This window comes from Mus musculus, chromosome 6, assembly GCF_000001635.26.
Source record: "Mus musculus strain C57BL/6J chromosome 6, GRCm38.p6 C57BL/6J".
NCBI classification, from domain to species: domain Eukaryota; kingdom Metazoa; phylum Chordata; class Mammalia; order Rodentia; family Muridae; genus Mus; species Mus musculus.
Genome location: NC_000072.6, coordinates 76,881,395 through 76,897,725, shown reverse-complemented (window position 1 = coordinate 76,897,725; position 16,331 = coordinate 76,881,395). Strand labels below are relative to the sequence as shown.

The 16,331-nt window shown below is 36.7% G+C and overlaps 1 protein-coding gene across 5 annotated transcripts in view; it reads left to right on the top strand.

The window, feature by feature from the left end:
- Ctnna2 (catenin (cadherin associated protein), alpha 2) overlaps positions 1-16,089 on the top strand; it is a 1,098,179-nt gene extending 1,082,090 nt beyond the window's left edge. For all 5 annotated transcript variants that reach the window (XM_011241195.3, NM_001355193.1, NM_009819.2 and 2 more), the window contains one exon: positions 14,889-16,089. In XM_011241195.3, coding sequence (XP_011239497.1) covers positions 14,889-14,980 — 92 coding nt within the window. In that variant the 3' untranslated portion in view covers positions 14,981-16,089. The remainder of the gene's footprint in view (positions 1-14,888) is intronic.
- The last annotated feature ends 242 nt before the right edge of the window (positions 16,090-16,331 follow it).

Genomic DNA, 16,331 nt, shown 5'->3' with positions numbered 1-16,331 from the left:
ATGTATATGTATACATATACATATTCTTTACTTATATAGAATTGCTGTGGAATACAAGTTTTTCCAGGAAGAAGAGAACGTATATCTCAGAAGAGCAAACCAGTAGAAAAAAAAAAATCATACTAATCTTTTATATGGTTGACTGGACCAAATGTCAGAGAAGGGTAGAAAATGTTTTTACTGTAGTTATTCAACCAGTGTTCCTTTATCTTTTTTAATGACCAGAACATCTGCAAGAAAATCTCAGCTTAGGGGTAGGAGGGGGCTATGAAATGCAGAACTTGAGCTAAATTGCAGACTTCTTGAATAAAGATGATAGAGTAGGATCTTAGAATATCTAATTAACTACCAACTTCTTAACGCACACCAGGTGATTCACTTTCACACCTCTGTTTCAAAATCTGCAAAGTTACAAACTGACTCATCTTTCTGTTCTTGGAGGAAGCTTCAGAGCAAGAAAATTGCACATTAGGAGAGTTAAGTATTTAGGGAAACTGGGAGTTAAAGGTAACTTTATTAGTTGATGTTTCATTACTGCAACTAAAAATGCCTTGAAAGACCAATTCACCATTTATGTAGGTTCATCCAGGATCACTTGTCTCTGTTTCTGGACCCAGCTTGAGGCAGAGGATTATGGCAGTTGGAAGCATGTAACAAAGGCTGCTCACCTTAAAAGACAGCCTCTCCCACAAACCCCCACCCTGGTGGAGGTGGCTTTCAATATAGGCCTATCTTCCTACTGCTTGTCACTTCCCAATAATACCACCATATTATGAATCCATCAAGGGAACAATCCACCAATTATATCAGTGCACTTAGGACTCTAATTATTTCCCCCCAAACCATCCTCCAGTAACTAACTCCCTGATTCATTAACCTGAGGGGGACATTTCACATTAAAACTGAAGCAGTAATACATGACTGTCCCTCAAATATTCATTTAAGCTCTGGCAAAGCATGAAAAACCATTACAAGAATGATAGTCAGTTTAAGGAATTAGTAAATCATGACCTTAAAGGAAGAGTGTGGAACTGTAAAGATCTGAGAGATGCTCTTGCATATTTTGTTTTTCATGTCTCGATATGAAAAGTTAGTGAAGAAAAAAACTAAGCATCTCTCTATTCCCAAAGCTCTGCTAGATGTGTGGATTTCTCTGGGTGTTTGAGATAGGAAAGGAGGAAGACAATATTGAGAAGAAATAGAAGAGAAGAAACAATTCAGAGAAGTATTTGTTTCTGGAACATTATTTATAGAGCTATTTGATCACTTTAAATAAAAGTCTTAAAAAATGCATACATTAGCATTCCTACCTTAACTAGGGGGAAAATCATCTGTTTATGCTGCTAAAATATAACCTAAATGGTCTATATTAAGATATTAGTTGTGTAACTACATGTTTGAATCAACAATCAATTAGAAGTGTTAAACATCTTCTTTATTTTCCTGTCATGAATAATAGCTGTTACCCTACACTGATCAGTCTGTGTAGTAATCTAGGGAAGTAGGGATATGAGAAGTTCCACTTTTTTCCTCCCTGTCAAATGCTACAGCTTTTTGACAGCATAGGTGCCCTAGTTCCCTTTCATTGTGTCTGCCCAGTGGAGCTTTTGCATATTTTAGGAGCTGAGCATCCATCCCAGGGCTCTGCCTCATAAAGATGGTGCATCTTTGGAAGTTTGCAGGAGTCTGAGAGGTAATGCATGAAATCAGGGACAAGGACGACTCTGACAAAAGAGGAAAGTATTGATTTTCACATTTACTACCATTGGAGCAACACATTAGCTATTAAAATAGGAGATGTTTATGCTTTTGTTGCTACCATTCTGAAACTGAAGTTTGAATACAACTGTGGATCAGTGTCCAGTTCCTGAATGCTCCTGATATAGATAGATTTGGACTATAGAAAGAGGAGAGTGGACAATCTCAAGGGCTAAGATGAGTGCTTCCTATAATATAAAGACAGTCTGAGACTCTTAAAAAGAAAGATTCTTATTTGTTAATACTTTGATATATCTTGAGTAGTCCAGATAACCCTTTGCTGTGAGGCTTTTTGTGGTTTGCCATTGTAGAGTGTTTATCACCATCTCTGAACTAGATGTCTACAGCCACTCATCCCTAGTCAGTGAAAACTCATTCTCAGAGAGAGAACCATAGGCCTACTTGCCACCTTGATATTTTACCCAAAATATAACACAATGCTGCAAGATTTACTTTTTACCCCTCAGTGTTACCCTGGCACCATTGCATAATTGTGTACACTGCTAAAAGAAAAACTTCTAAGGATCCATTGAAGTTGTTATTTACCTATCACCTTCTTATCTCCTTCCTAGTTGTATCAGATTCCCCTAACTTACATTTATGAACTCTTTGTTCCCAAAGACAATTAAGTGTTCTGATGAGAATAGGGAAAATAACGTTTAAGTAAGATAAAATGGCTTAATTTTATTACTGTATATAAACAAGGATATTGAATCAATTCCCTTGTGTTCATGACACTTAAAAACTTGAAGGTTTCTATCTTCAATGCTATGATACAGGTAATTTCTTTAATTTTTAAGTATTATGAAGACAATGGAATTATTGTATACTTCCTTCATTCTGTACATTTTGAAATCTTATGATGGGAACAGATAAATATATGTTTAAGATGAAATGAAAAGGGAAGGTGATAGGCAATATTGCTGCGTTGAAATATTTTTCAATAATGTCTAGCACATTAGGCTAATGGTCAGAAGATTCCATAGAGAACATCGGCACAACAATCAAAGAAAATGGAAAATGCAAAAAGATCCTAACTCAAAATATTTTCCACCTCTTAAAACAACATGTTTGTTTCCTCTATCATTTTCTTTGAAGACAGTGTGTTCTGAGTATTCTGCAACATGAAAAGGTGAGATTGTCACTAGGTCACTCCACAATTAGGACCAAGAGATGGAGACTCATGTTCTCTGCCAAATTCAGTTTTCTTACCTTGCCAGGACCGATGATGTCCAATTACTTGAATCATCTGTTGGAATACCTGCTACTATACAGGTTTCTTGGGGCACTTGCATCCAGCTGTTCCAAAATTTATGAGAGATTATATAATAATCATGTATAGCTACATACTTCTTTCAAACTTTTAAAAGGAGTGTTTTAAGTTGTTTTCTTTCCCTACTAAGGCTCATTTCATGCAGCATTGGAAAACATGGTGATTAAATTCACTCTACACTTGAAGAAATAGATTCTTACAGTAGTGACTGTCCATCTTTTCATAGGGAGTAAATGACACATACATAGCTTCTGTCGTGGAGAGTTTTGTGTTTTATGAAATGAGAGCATAGTCAGGAGCATCAGTATTCTGCAGAACAGTAGTGGATGTAACACTGGAAATGTCACACATCAGCTACTCTAATGAAGATAATGGCCATTGTTCATGTTCTGTCTTTTTTTTTTCCTCATGGTGTCTTGTAAATGACAAATTAAAAGGCTAAGTAGAAATTTGAAATTGTGAAAATTTAACACCATTTCTCTTTATAGCCTTTTGGTATACAAGAAGTGGTATGAATGAAGTTTTCAGATGAGAAAAATTAGAAGTTGCCATTAATCAAGTTTCCTTGACTATGTAGAGCCTTTGTTGGGGGATTCTATTTGCTGTAAGGAAAATCAAAGCCAGGCAATAAGATTCCCTAATACTCTCTCAGTGCATAGCTTTCATGAGTCATGATAGCAAAGCATTTGTATGCTGTGGCTTTCTTTTGTGTGACCCTGAAGACTTCTCGGTCATATGACTCATGTTGGTGAGCAATTAAAATGGTTCACTGAGGACCTGGGAATCTCTGTCCAGGCCTGATTTGGAGGTTCAGCAAAGGGAAGCAAGTGCAGGCAGGGAGACGAAGTCTCTGCTGTGCCTTCCAGGTCACTCGCTAACTCCAAGATTGCTGGTCCTATATTCATAATGCTAGAGAGTAGACTAGGAGGGCCCTAGAATGGACTCCTCTCTTAAGAGTGTATCACAGTGCAATGACTCCCCCACCACAAAATGTTAAATTTTCTCTATTTCTGTTTTCCCATATATAGATAAGAGGATGCTCATGTGTACTTGTTTTGAAGATATGAGAAATTTTATGTGGTGATAACATGATGTCTAGTAACCAGAACTCAGTGCCTTGTTGATATTAGTCCTCTCAATAGTCTTTTACTTATAAGAATGTTTTATGAACAAAAATGATGGTTTTGAAATACATTGAGTACAGTGATGGAAGAAGTCCCATAACCAGTCTATACTGAAGTTTGGCTCAACTTCAATTTGTCAATTAAGTGCCTGCTGATAGACTCTCGCTTTTGTCTTTACTTCCATGGGAGGATGACTGTATAGAAGGAATGCATTCTAGGCTACTAATTGTGTTTTAATTTCACATGCGTCTTTTCATTTCTATTTCAAAGTCTGTAATGTCACAACTCAATAAGGCCCTTTTAGAGGTGTTTAGTAAATAGCAGATGGGTGGGGGAAATGTGAATAAGATAAAGTATGCACTAGTTTACAAGATTATGGAAAATATTTATAAAAGAAAGAGGAAAACAGACTGAAGCCACCAGTGATGTACGTGTGATGAAATTTAGAAACAATCTAGTTTAACTGGTGTAACCATGATACCAATATTTAAATTTGCTTTGATGGAGAATGAGATAAAGTGCTACTGGAGAGAATGGGTCAGGTGAATGATCAGAGAGCAGAAGGTGAGATGGGGTCAAGCAGCAAGTTTACTAAAGTTGTAGTGACAAGAGATGATGGAATTTGAGATGCTGAGTCAGAGAAAGCATAGTGCAGCACAAGACTCAGGATGCTTCATCTAAGTGTTATGAAGAGGGGAAGGGCTTCCCTTTCCTGATGACTGGGAGGGAGAGCTCTTTGGGAGGAGTAGGTTTGCATAGATGTGGACTGATTCAAAGAGCTTCTAGCTAGGAGATTTAGAAGATGGAGAATCATCAGTAATAAAATGTCTACACAAGATTGAATTATTCTCTGCCAAAAAATCTTCAAAAAGGTATCTCAAGAATCTGAAGAGTAATCAATATAGAAATGAATGGAATTCATGGTTGAAATGCCACAAAACTATATTCCTAGGTCAAGGTGAAGCCTATGTCCAAACCTCTGGCAGGTGTATATAGTGATTTCATGGAAGTGGATGGATAGCCAGTTCACAGTAGAAATATCCATAGCTGAGATGAAGGAACATGTTTATAGGCAATTTTTCTGTGACTATTCAAAGTGGACAGAGAAATGTGCTCAATTATAAAAAGCTATGGATTCACTGCTCAAACTTAAAACTAATTTAATTAAAATTGCTGGGTTTTAAACCATGCATTATACTGAGAACCTCTTTTGAGCACTTGAATTATGGAACTTTCTTTTTGTCTTAATTTTCATTTCTATAATGAAAAACGATCTGAAATTTTGGGTTAATGTACTGAATTATTTTATATAGCTATAGATGTGTCTAACATTTCACTTGAGGGTTTTTTTTTTGTATTTTATATAAAAGATCATTACTCATGAATTATGTAAGAAGATAATTATGATATTGGACAAAAATATGATAATAAACTTAGTAGCAGTCCCACTTAATGACAGCAGAGATGTGTCAGGTGGATACCTAAAACTGTGGGCATAAGGAGCTCTATATGATATAGTCAGTCAGTCTCAGCTATGGGGAAGACCCTGTACAAGGTTTGATTCATGTACTGAAAAAAGAAATGGTGCAAAATTTCATCATGCCTAAGAATGGTGTGCAATTTAAAACCTGAGTTTCTTATTGGAACTTTCTATTTAGTAATTCCAGACCTAGATTGTCCTTGAATCACTAAAACTGATAGGAGTAAAACCACAAATAAGAAGGACTTTGTTAACTGCAATTAAAACCACTGAAATGAAACCAAGAAAAACTGCCCTAAACAATACTTGTATGGATAGAGGACTGATAGAGTATACACTTTGGGAAGTCAGAGACTATGTCCAGTATAGAGGGAAATTCTGAAGGACTGTGCACATTTGATAAGGGTAACAAGAACAATGAATGCTAATTATCCTTGTTTGTGATTAATATAGTCTAAAAGATGTAGTTTCCCAATTTTGACTTTTAATAATCTTGTATTAAAATTAAAATATTTTTTATACCTTCTCTTGTTATTTTCTCTTTCCTATCTACTTTGCTTAGTCAGTGAGACCAACAGAAGTAAATGGTAGAAAGTGATGGTAGGAAGATGTTCTTGAGACATTCTTTGATGAGATTATCAAGCTCCCTGTCATGATGTGTGTCTGAAAATTCATAGGTCATTTCTTCAGATGATGGATTTACTTCCTCATGAGTCTTCTGTCAGATGGAAGCCAACAATTTAGAAATCAAAATGACATGAGATTCTGAAGGGTAGGATGATGCAGGGAGTTAACAAGAAAGTAAAGATGGGAGAATTCCTAGGTGCGTCTTGCATAATTGCTCCTAATTTTCCAAGAGGAAAAAGCATCTGATGTGTAGCAAGAATCCCTTGTTGGGGTTGAGCAAAAATTATTCGGCCTTTACTGGTAGAGAAAAAGATGGCTTTAAGCCATATTTAGAAAATTTGTTGACTGTAATTAAGCCTTCATGGGACTCCCCAAGGTTTACTTACCTATAATTGAAAAAATGCAAATGAAGACAGTTAATCAGTGAACTGGCTGACTATGAAGCACTACTACCTACCTAAATGAATTAAAAATCCAAGACACAAATATGTCCAGTGGAGAGTTACCTGGGTACCACAAATGATAAATTTCTCAGCAAGGCTTTGGAGATGTTTTTCTTAGCCTGTCTGAGGCTGAAGTGCCTTTCTGTTAAGATCTTTGGCAATTTCATCTTTAGCCATCACATACAGATTTTTTTCAGATCTGGCTTTCAGTGTTGGTAGAGCACCAACCGCCTCTCAGGCAGAAGTCATGGAACCCCCACAGAAGAAAATAACAGACTTCTTGTGCTCCTTTCTATCATGATTGATCCCCTACTAAAAAGGAAAACATTTGTCAAACAAGACTAAGTTATCAAAAAGGATTATCCCTAGGGTAAACTAACTGCTCAAATGTTATCTGATTGTCCCTTTAGTGATATGATAACAATTCAGAGTATGGTACATATTATAAGATATGCTGTACTTATGTTTAAACAACAATAAACCAGTCATGTGTATTTTTACCTCAGACACAATGCTTGTTAATATATATTGCCAGATTTTTATTCTATTTAAAAATGGTTCCCTATAATACTTGTACTTCTGTTAATACATATGTCTTCTCATTAACTATTTCATTAATTGGCAGCTCATAAGAAAGAGCCATTACTAAGAAGTGCACAATCTGTTCCTAAATATTAGTCATTGGAACAAAAAGAGGAGTGTGATGTCGTTTAAATAAAATGTGTTTGTCGTGGTCTGATGGATAATAGTGAAATCAAATGTATTTAAGCTCATGTACATATAGACCTAATATAGGAGATTATTTATGTATGCTGTAAGTGGTACTACACTATCTTTGACAACTCTGTCAAAAGGTCAACTCTTGGAGAAAGAAAGTAAATACGTTTCTTCTCTTTGTATAACCAGTGCTAAGAGAGCAAAGTACTGTTGTTTATGAAGGATGTCTGCCTGTAGCACTACAGGGATGAGTGGTAAATTGCTAACTGTTCTTCACCACTCTGTTAAGCCAAAGAAACCTAGCTTTGCTAACTCTATCTCACTATTGATATCTGAGTCGTGAGTGGAAAGAGCACCAAAATGATAATGCGCCACCACAGACATGTCATTTTCCATTTAGGCCAGTATATGAACATCCTGCGATTGCTCACCTAGGGGAAGAAAGGACACACCTGAACCTTTTCACTGTATCTTTGTCTGAGTTATTTATTGCTCCTGACTTGTTAGAGATTTTTTTTAAAGGTATTGATATAAACTCTAGAAAAGAAGAGGCAGATATTTCAAGGTGTTTCAGATGTATCATGGTTTCTAGGGAGATCAAATACCTCTTCAAAGATCATGGATTTTAGTTTTTGAACATGAAATGTTCTTGTAGGCAGATAATAGACCCTGTTGCTTTAGGTCTCTAGGTTTCCATTTATTAACAGCAAAGCTTACTTGTAGCAAAATCTCCCCAAGCCAGTGAGCAATGTGTGACATTTTTGTGGGGGTGGGGTAGGTAATAGTTTAAATATAACTAAAGGGAAGCTGTAGTTTTCTGAAAGCAACATCCTTATTATAATTATTCTCAATATTTCTATCATAATTTCTTTCCTCAAAAATATGTAGGCTAGTGCCACTAAAACTACTTCCTACTCGGTGTTAAAGATATCTTATTTAGCCACTCAGAATCTTGAAAGTAACTAAAATGGACTTCTGCCATATATGGCAAACTTATTTCTAGTTTTATATTCACAGTTATTAACTTGGAGTTGAAGTAATGAAAATAGGATAGTTTCAGCCTTGACATGAATGAGCACTTTTTCTTAGGCAGCTAGATTTTCCATTGCCCTCAAGCATCCCCCTTTGTATTTATATTCCCAAAACATGTTCTAAATGGACTTGGCTTATTTCATTTTTTTTCATTTGTCCAATATTCCCATGACATTCCCATTCCAATTATTTCTGATTTGAACAGTTTGCATTACACACACACACACACACACACACACACACACACACACGTGTGTGTATGTATGTATATATATATATATATATATATATATATATATACATATTCTCCTAACCATCTTCTTTAAATATGACCTAAGATGGCTCAAAACCACACGCCTGCTAGGAATCAAAGCATTCTAAGTACACACCTTACATCCCAACCCTCTGCATTACGTCCTCGACCTTTGTGAATGGCATCCTGAAACATTCAGCTTTTGTACGTTTCAGACCAGTGAGTTCTCCACTCCTTTTACATTTTTCACTTTTAGACATTGTTCATTTTATTTTTATTTCTTAAAGAAAATTGTGAATCATAAAGTTTTTTTTTATTATCCTTGGCTTCAGCAAGCACCCCATTGCTGTGGATAGCTAATTCCTTCATTATTCACCAGTCAAACAGTCATTTTCTATTCAAATAGGCTCTTTCTTGATACTATCATATCTTAGATGATACTGATTTTTATCTTGAAAGTCTTATACTGATAATTTTTAAATAAATATATTGAAAATTTGGATATGTGGAGAGAAAAACAGATTTAGTAGTTTATTTTGCATTCTTTTATTTTGCTTTGTAAAAACACTAAATAAGAACATGAAGAGGTCATAAGTGAGTATACTATATATATATATAATTATACATACATATACATATATATGAAATTAGGAAGAATTGTTATAAAGTATGTAGTATTTCATATGCAGCTACCAAAGTTTCACCCCAATGTTTATAATCATCCCTAAGATGATCCCTAAGACAAATCATCCCCAAGACAAAACACATACCTCAATCTCAATTAGCTAGTAATTAAACTCAGCTCTGTAACATCTCAACTTTTCTTTCATTCTCAGTTTTGCCTACAAACATCAATATAAAGCCAGGGGTAATAGGAATTTGATATTTGTCCCCATTGAAGGGTTTAGGAGTCATGATCCCACAAGAAGTCCTTTTCCTTGCACTATCCCTCACTATATGACTCCAAGTAAATCTACTTCCAGGTTCCTAGAGTACCCGGCAGCCTACTAAGGCACCCCTCATACAAAATTAAGCTTTTTAGAATGTGTGTGTCATCTTTTCTGGATTTTTCCATTATATCTTATAGTCTGAGTCTATTCTTGTCTACATAGTCATCACTTAAGAGAAGTGGTTGACATAACATAGAAGAAATACCTGCATGTGAAAATGTGTGGGTGGACAAATGGAGATATAGCAGGCAGAGGGAAAATGAGATTTCAGCATTGATTTCAAGACTGTTAGTGAGTTAGGCATGGTGTCAAAATTGTGCATGGTCAGTGCAAGCCCAGCATTAGAGAAACAATTTACCAGTAGTGACTTTAGGTGACTCCGGGTAGGTAACTGATGTCAAGCACAGATCATGGTGTTTTACAGCTTTAAAGTCATAAAGCATCAGACAGCTGGAAAATATCACTGATGGGAGGAATTACATTTAGGAAAGCCTTCCATTAATTCAAAACACAAATGAGAGTGCCCAGGCAGACGATCCCTATGTGACTTTGTGATGGAAGTTGTATGGGATTAAGAATGGAAACAGTGTGTGTGTGTGTGTGTGTGGGGGGGGGGGGGTTGGAGAGAAATAGGACAGAAAAATGCCTCAGAGACAGTGTAGTTCACCCTTATTTGCTTTAACGGACTGTAATAGAACAAGATGTGAGGAAACATCTGTTGCCTTCTTTTAAAATAGTACTTTGATATTTTGAAAGATTAGCGACAGAATTAGGAGAATTCTAATTTCTGTGGTGTGGAACAACTTTCACAGTGTGGAAGAGTGTGAGTTCAATCCTGCTTGATAGTACTGTGGAGGGACAGAGGGTTGGTCAGTGTGAGCAATGACTGTAGTAGGGGTTCTCAAGTCAGGCTATCTGTATTTAAACCCTGGTTATGGAATTATAGTGGCTCATGGGTGAACCATGTACCATACATGGCAATTTACATGGCCACTCTCAGGGATGACTATCCATCTAAATTAAAGTGGTCATGTGGTCTGATTTGGTAAATATAGGCTTCTATTTTTAAAACTAGCTTTTAAAAGAGTGAACAATTTCTCTTAAGCTAGATGTAAGGATCACCAAGGTGAACCAAAGTATCTTTAATGAAAGACTGGGCTTTGTACTGGAAAGAAATGGCCATGTTGAATGTTTGAGTAATTCTGGTGATGGTGTTAATTTTTTAATCCATTTGAGAGGAAGTGAACTCAAGGCTTAGAAACACTAATTATAATGGAGAGCCACTTGAAGTTCTAACCAGTATTTAGTTAGAACTGGGTAGTAAATGTACATAGGTTGCTTTACAGAGCCTCTGCTGCTCCAAGTGTTGGCTCTAAGACTGTAAGACAGCTGTAGGTTGAGTTTCTGGGAACAGTTAAACACTGGGCAGGGATAGTGTAAGCTCAAAATGTCTACACAGAAAAAGATTCAGACTTTTCAAACAAGATGGAAAACTAGAGCCAGTGAGATGGAGACTGTCATAAACTTGGTGATGCTGCTGTGAGAGCACTGCAGAGTTGAGAAGCGTCAGGTTTCCAGGCCAGGCAGAGTGAAGAGAAGCAGAGATTCCTTGATTCATAGGTAGTAGCTGGTAAAGAAGACCCGCAGCGTCTCTGTAGTGCTCCCAGGGAGTAGTGCTGTTCATGGGCTTTCCAAGCCTGTCAAAAGTTATAATTGATTTTAATCCCTAAGTGACAGTTTCCTCACCTATGCAACAGTCATTGCTACTTGAGAAACCTTGGAAATTGAATCACATAATTCAATTAACATGACTAAGGCAATGGCGCGCACCTCCACATAAGTGCCCAATTAATGTCAGTTATTATTATTAGAACTTCACTTACATATGTTAATTTACTCATCTTATTTGGAAATGCCACTGCTAGAGTAAAACATCAGAAAATAGAAAGCAATTATGTTAAATAGGTGTCCTTAAACTTTGCTAAAAGAAATAAATCATACCGCATGCCTTTACTCTTTCTAATATCTTTTGGGGATTAAAAGTTCGGTTAAAACTTTTCAGCCAGGAGGCAACTTTGGAAGAAACATAAGTAAAACCTGTTTACTCGAAATGAAAAGAAAAATAACCTATTGTGAAAAATAGCCAAATAGTAGAAGTGGATCTAGAGCAAAGCACACAATACCTTTGGAATTCAACTTTTTTAAATCACATTTTTTATTCAATTTTTGATTCAGCTTATTGTATTTGTATAATTTTGTTCAGGGTTAGTTGTCTATGTCTCTCTCCCAATATATTCCTTAGCAGGTGGTTTGAACAAAACCACTAGGTTTATATCTCAGAGCCTTCACACTCCCAACAATATATGAAGTCATCTCACAGGATTCCTGTGTCAGGCTGGGAGACAAAATGAGTTTTGAAGATGAGGCAGGCTCTCTCCTAGCTTTGCTGAAGCAATCTAGAAATGGGATCTATGGCAGTAATCTCCAAACTACTTGTATCTTTTTATTCAGATCCATTCTATTCCCCAGTATTCATTCTTCAAGAGTCATTTGATATTATAATAGACACATCGTGTCTCAGTCTACTAATTCTATCATAACCCCCCAAAGCAATATTATCACTGGCATATAACTTCACTTTCTATTCTACCCAATTAATTAACTTTATGAATATGTACCACTCACTCTTAAAACCTGAAAACCTGATGCGGAAATGATCATAGTTCCCATTGAGAGGCATGGGAGAACGATCTTTTCAGGTTGCATAGTAATCAAGACAGATGTGTTCTAATTGGCCCAACATGTTGCTGCCTTTTCTACACCCACTGGAGGGATAATGGGAAAAACTGAAAATGTGGAATTCAGTCAGATGCTGTGAAGTACTGGGAGCAACTGATAAAATATGCTGATAGTCCTCTTTGGGTTCCATTAATCTAGTTGTCACCAAACGTTGGCATATTTATAAGAATCACATATTGTACTGGTTAAAATGGAAGGTTTTTTAATTTTTATTTTTAGATTTACTTATTTATTTTCATAAAGCTTTGGGTTGGAGTTGTAAAGGGACATTTTCAAGGTGATCCTGACATGGCAATTCAAAGGCTGTCGATTGAAGAAACACTAAACTAATCAATGCTTGGCTTCTTTCCAGTATTAACATTAAGTACTCTAGCATTTGCTCATGAAAGTTAACTTTAGAAACCCAGGTGGTATAAACTAAACAGTATCAATTGGGCCATTATTTAGATATATGTAATTGTATAGACTGATAGAGATGCTAAAGTGCGGTACTAAATGGGTCATTCTACTTGTTTAAATTAGGTCATACAACAATGCATTATACTTCAGTGGACTCATGGCTCAGAGCCACATACTTTTCTCTATTATTGTATAGTAAATATCTTACTGATATTTTCTATGGCAAAGCATTAATTTTTTAGTATTAGAGGAGATTCGGGTATACAAAGAATATATATTTTTTCAGTGATAGGTCAAACTTTTAGATGAAGGAATAAATTTGCTCATTAGGTTGTAATCATTTTTAAACCAGTGTAAAGCCTTTTTAAAAAAAGAAATCTTTTATGAAGAATATGGTAGAAAAAGCTGTCAAAGTAATGGCACTTAAGAGGCACTGATCCAACTTTCAAATGACTAGAGAGTTTGTAGAGGGAACTCTGATTATAAGAGATGGTGTGAAGCAACATGAATGGCAGTCACATAGAAGGATGGAGCCACAGGGCTTATAGTCTCTGTTCTTAAAGCTATTGCTGATCATTAAACCTTACAAAGCTCTGTGCTTCATGTAGCCATAGTCTAGACACACGCGTTATATATGTAGCACCTAACAAAAGCATACACACAGAGGAGGGTCCTAAGTTTAGTTCTTAAACTGTAAGATACTCTCTGTATTTCCCACTGCAAACATCTGAGGGATGATTCACCATGCTCAAACATGTCTGAAGCTAGAGTAAGATTTCCAGTCTAGCTAATGATTTTTTTTCTTTTATTAGTCTACATGTAAAATCCTTGCTGAAAGAGACTCTGGGATATGTAGTCTTTCTAGCATCTATGGTTCCATTGCTGTTACTCGCAGAGTTGAAGCAGATATTAAATGGCCAGGATACATTATGGGTCACACGGCCCAGCTAGTAGTAGACATTAGGAAAATCTAAAATTGTTTGTCCTGTGATGGGATTCAAATCCTATTATTATTTTATTATTTTTCCTTGTTTATTCTGACAGCAGTGTTTCTTTTGTAGCTCAGGCTGGCCTCCTTTTGTTGTTGTTTGTTTTGTTTTAGACACATTGTCATTTATGTAGATGTCACTAACCTAGTACTGGCTATATTAACCAGGTGAGACTTTAACTCACAGAGATCTGCCTACCAGGTTCTGCCTGGCCTTAACTCTTGATCCTCCCGATCCCCCCGCAGTGTTTTAAAGTTACCCTATTCAATAGGTGGCAGTGTGAACCAATAGATAAGTTTTTAAGAATGCCACTTCTTTCATCATAAAGGGACTGTAATGATTACACCTAGAGAGTGTTTTAAAGAATAACGTATAGAAGTACTTGAGAAATTCTTGGAATAGTGTTTGGGGTGTAGTGCATAGTAAATCATTGAATAACACAGGACATGTGGCCTTGCTGACCACTGTTGTACCCAGAAAATCATGCCAAAATAACTGATATTTTCACAGGAGGTATGTAACCTAGAAATACTGAAGTGTATACTCCAAGATCAATAAGTAAAACTTATGGGTGGACTGGTGACTTCATTTCTACCCATTCTGAGTTCAGGAAGTAGAAATAACCTGTAATAATCCTCCCATAGGTAGGGGCATGAACCTGAAATGTATCCCTTTGTGACTTCTTTTACAAAATATTCAATGTTTGGCAAGTACTTGAGTCACTGATACAATTGTGAATGAGTCTAATAATATACGTTGCCCATGGGGATACTTACAGGCTAAGGATAGAGCTTCATCTTCAGTGGCATTGGGATTTTAGACAGCTATGTACTATAGAACAACCTGATTTTTCTTATTTGGGGATCAAGGGTAGGAGAAGGCAGGTGGCTGATTTACAATCTACTGACTTTTTCTTGTGATAATTTGCTTGTGTGTGGCAACACTAGCAGAAGCACAACACTGCTTGATGTGTGAAACTGTGCCTATGTCCTGTGACTTTGAGGCCTTAACTAACCCATTGTCTCTCATTTTCTCCTGTTCTAGCTGGACAGTGCTACATCACTCATCCAGGCAGCCAAAAACCTGATGAATGCTGTTGTCCTCACGGTGAAAGCGTCTTATGTAGCCTCAACTAAATACCAGAAGGTCTATGGAACAGCAGCTGTCAACTCTCCAGTTGTGTCTTGGAAGATGAAGGCTCCTGAAAAGAAGCCCCTTGTGAAGAGAGAAAAGCCTGAAGAATTCCAGACAAGAGTTAGACGGGGGTCTCAAAAGAAACACATTTCACCTGTGCAGGCTTTAAGTGAATTCAAGGCAATGGATTCCTTCTAGGACAATAGGCTACAAACAAGAAAGCTTTTTCTTTCCCTCCTCCCCCTTTCTTTTTCATTTTGATTCCATTTTTTGTAAGCATACCTGCTGACTTGTCTGCCTCTGGCATGGGGAAATTAAGAGAACAGTGTCTGTTTGCATGTTAGACGAGATGAGATCAATGCTGCTGGTCTATCAGTAGCCTCGGAAGGGGACAGGTGACAATTTCTGTCCTGAGGTGGAACAGAGCTGTCCTTTGCAACATTCTCTTAAAGTTGGGCAAAGAGTTCACACTGTGATGTTCACGGGAGTGGGAGGGATGGGGAAAATAAACTTAACTCTACAAAAGCAAACTCTAATGCATGCAAGAACCATTAGGTTGGCAGGTATATTCATAAGTGAAAAACCTGGAAGTGTAATGGTAGAACATAAAACCTGTACTGCTTCTGTTTGAGTGCAAAACTGTACTAGCCAATACGCTGAAGTGTGTGGCCCACAAATTGAAATTTTAACCTCAATGTCCTGTATCCATGCTCTCATGTGGATTCTTAACTGAGGAGAAACTAACTCATCCCGTCTCAAATGTTTCTTTAATCTGCATTCTGTTCTTTCTTCCTGGTAGTGCCATTACTAGTGTTCCTCTTATTTTCTCCCCTCTGCTGAAGACAATAAATATTCCTTTGAGACCCGTGGATCCTTCTGCGGACCCTAATGACACAAAGTGGAGCTCAACTGTCCTCCCTTCTATTTCTTTCTTTCTAAACTTGAACTCTGACTTTGCTAGACATAGAAGGCTCAGTGGTGGAACGTTAGCGAAATGGAGATTGACAGTATGTGAAGGCTTAGAGGCAAATGCATAGGTGTGTAGCTGAGAGTGCTGGTATCTAATATACCATTGTATTCACTGACACAAAATAAACACATTTAATCTTGACACCTGGATAATGTTTTCTTTCTCAGCATGCGTGGGTAATATAAATTCAGGAATATTCTTAAATATTGATTTAAAACTTCTTGCTTGGATTTTCAAATCAGCCCTTAAAACATATATTCTCACAGTCATTTTTTTCAGAAAAGGTATTTTGTAGTTTGTTTTTTCATTTGTTTTGTTTCACTTTCAAACGGAATCTGATATGAGAATACTTGTATTGACTTTTCTGGATCAATCATGGTTCC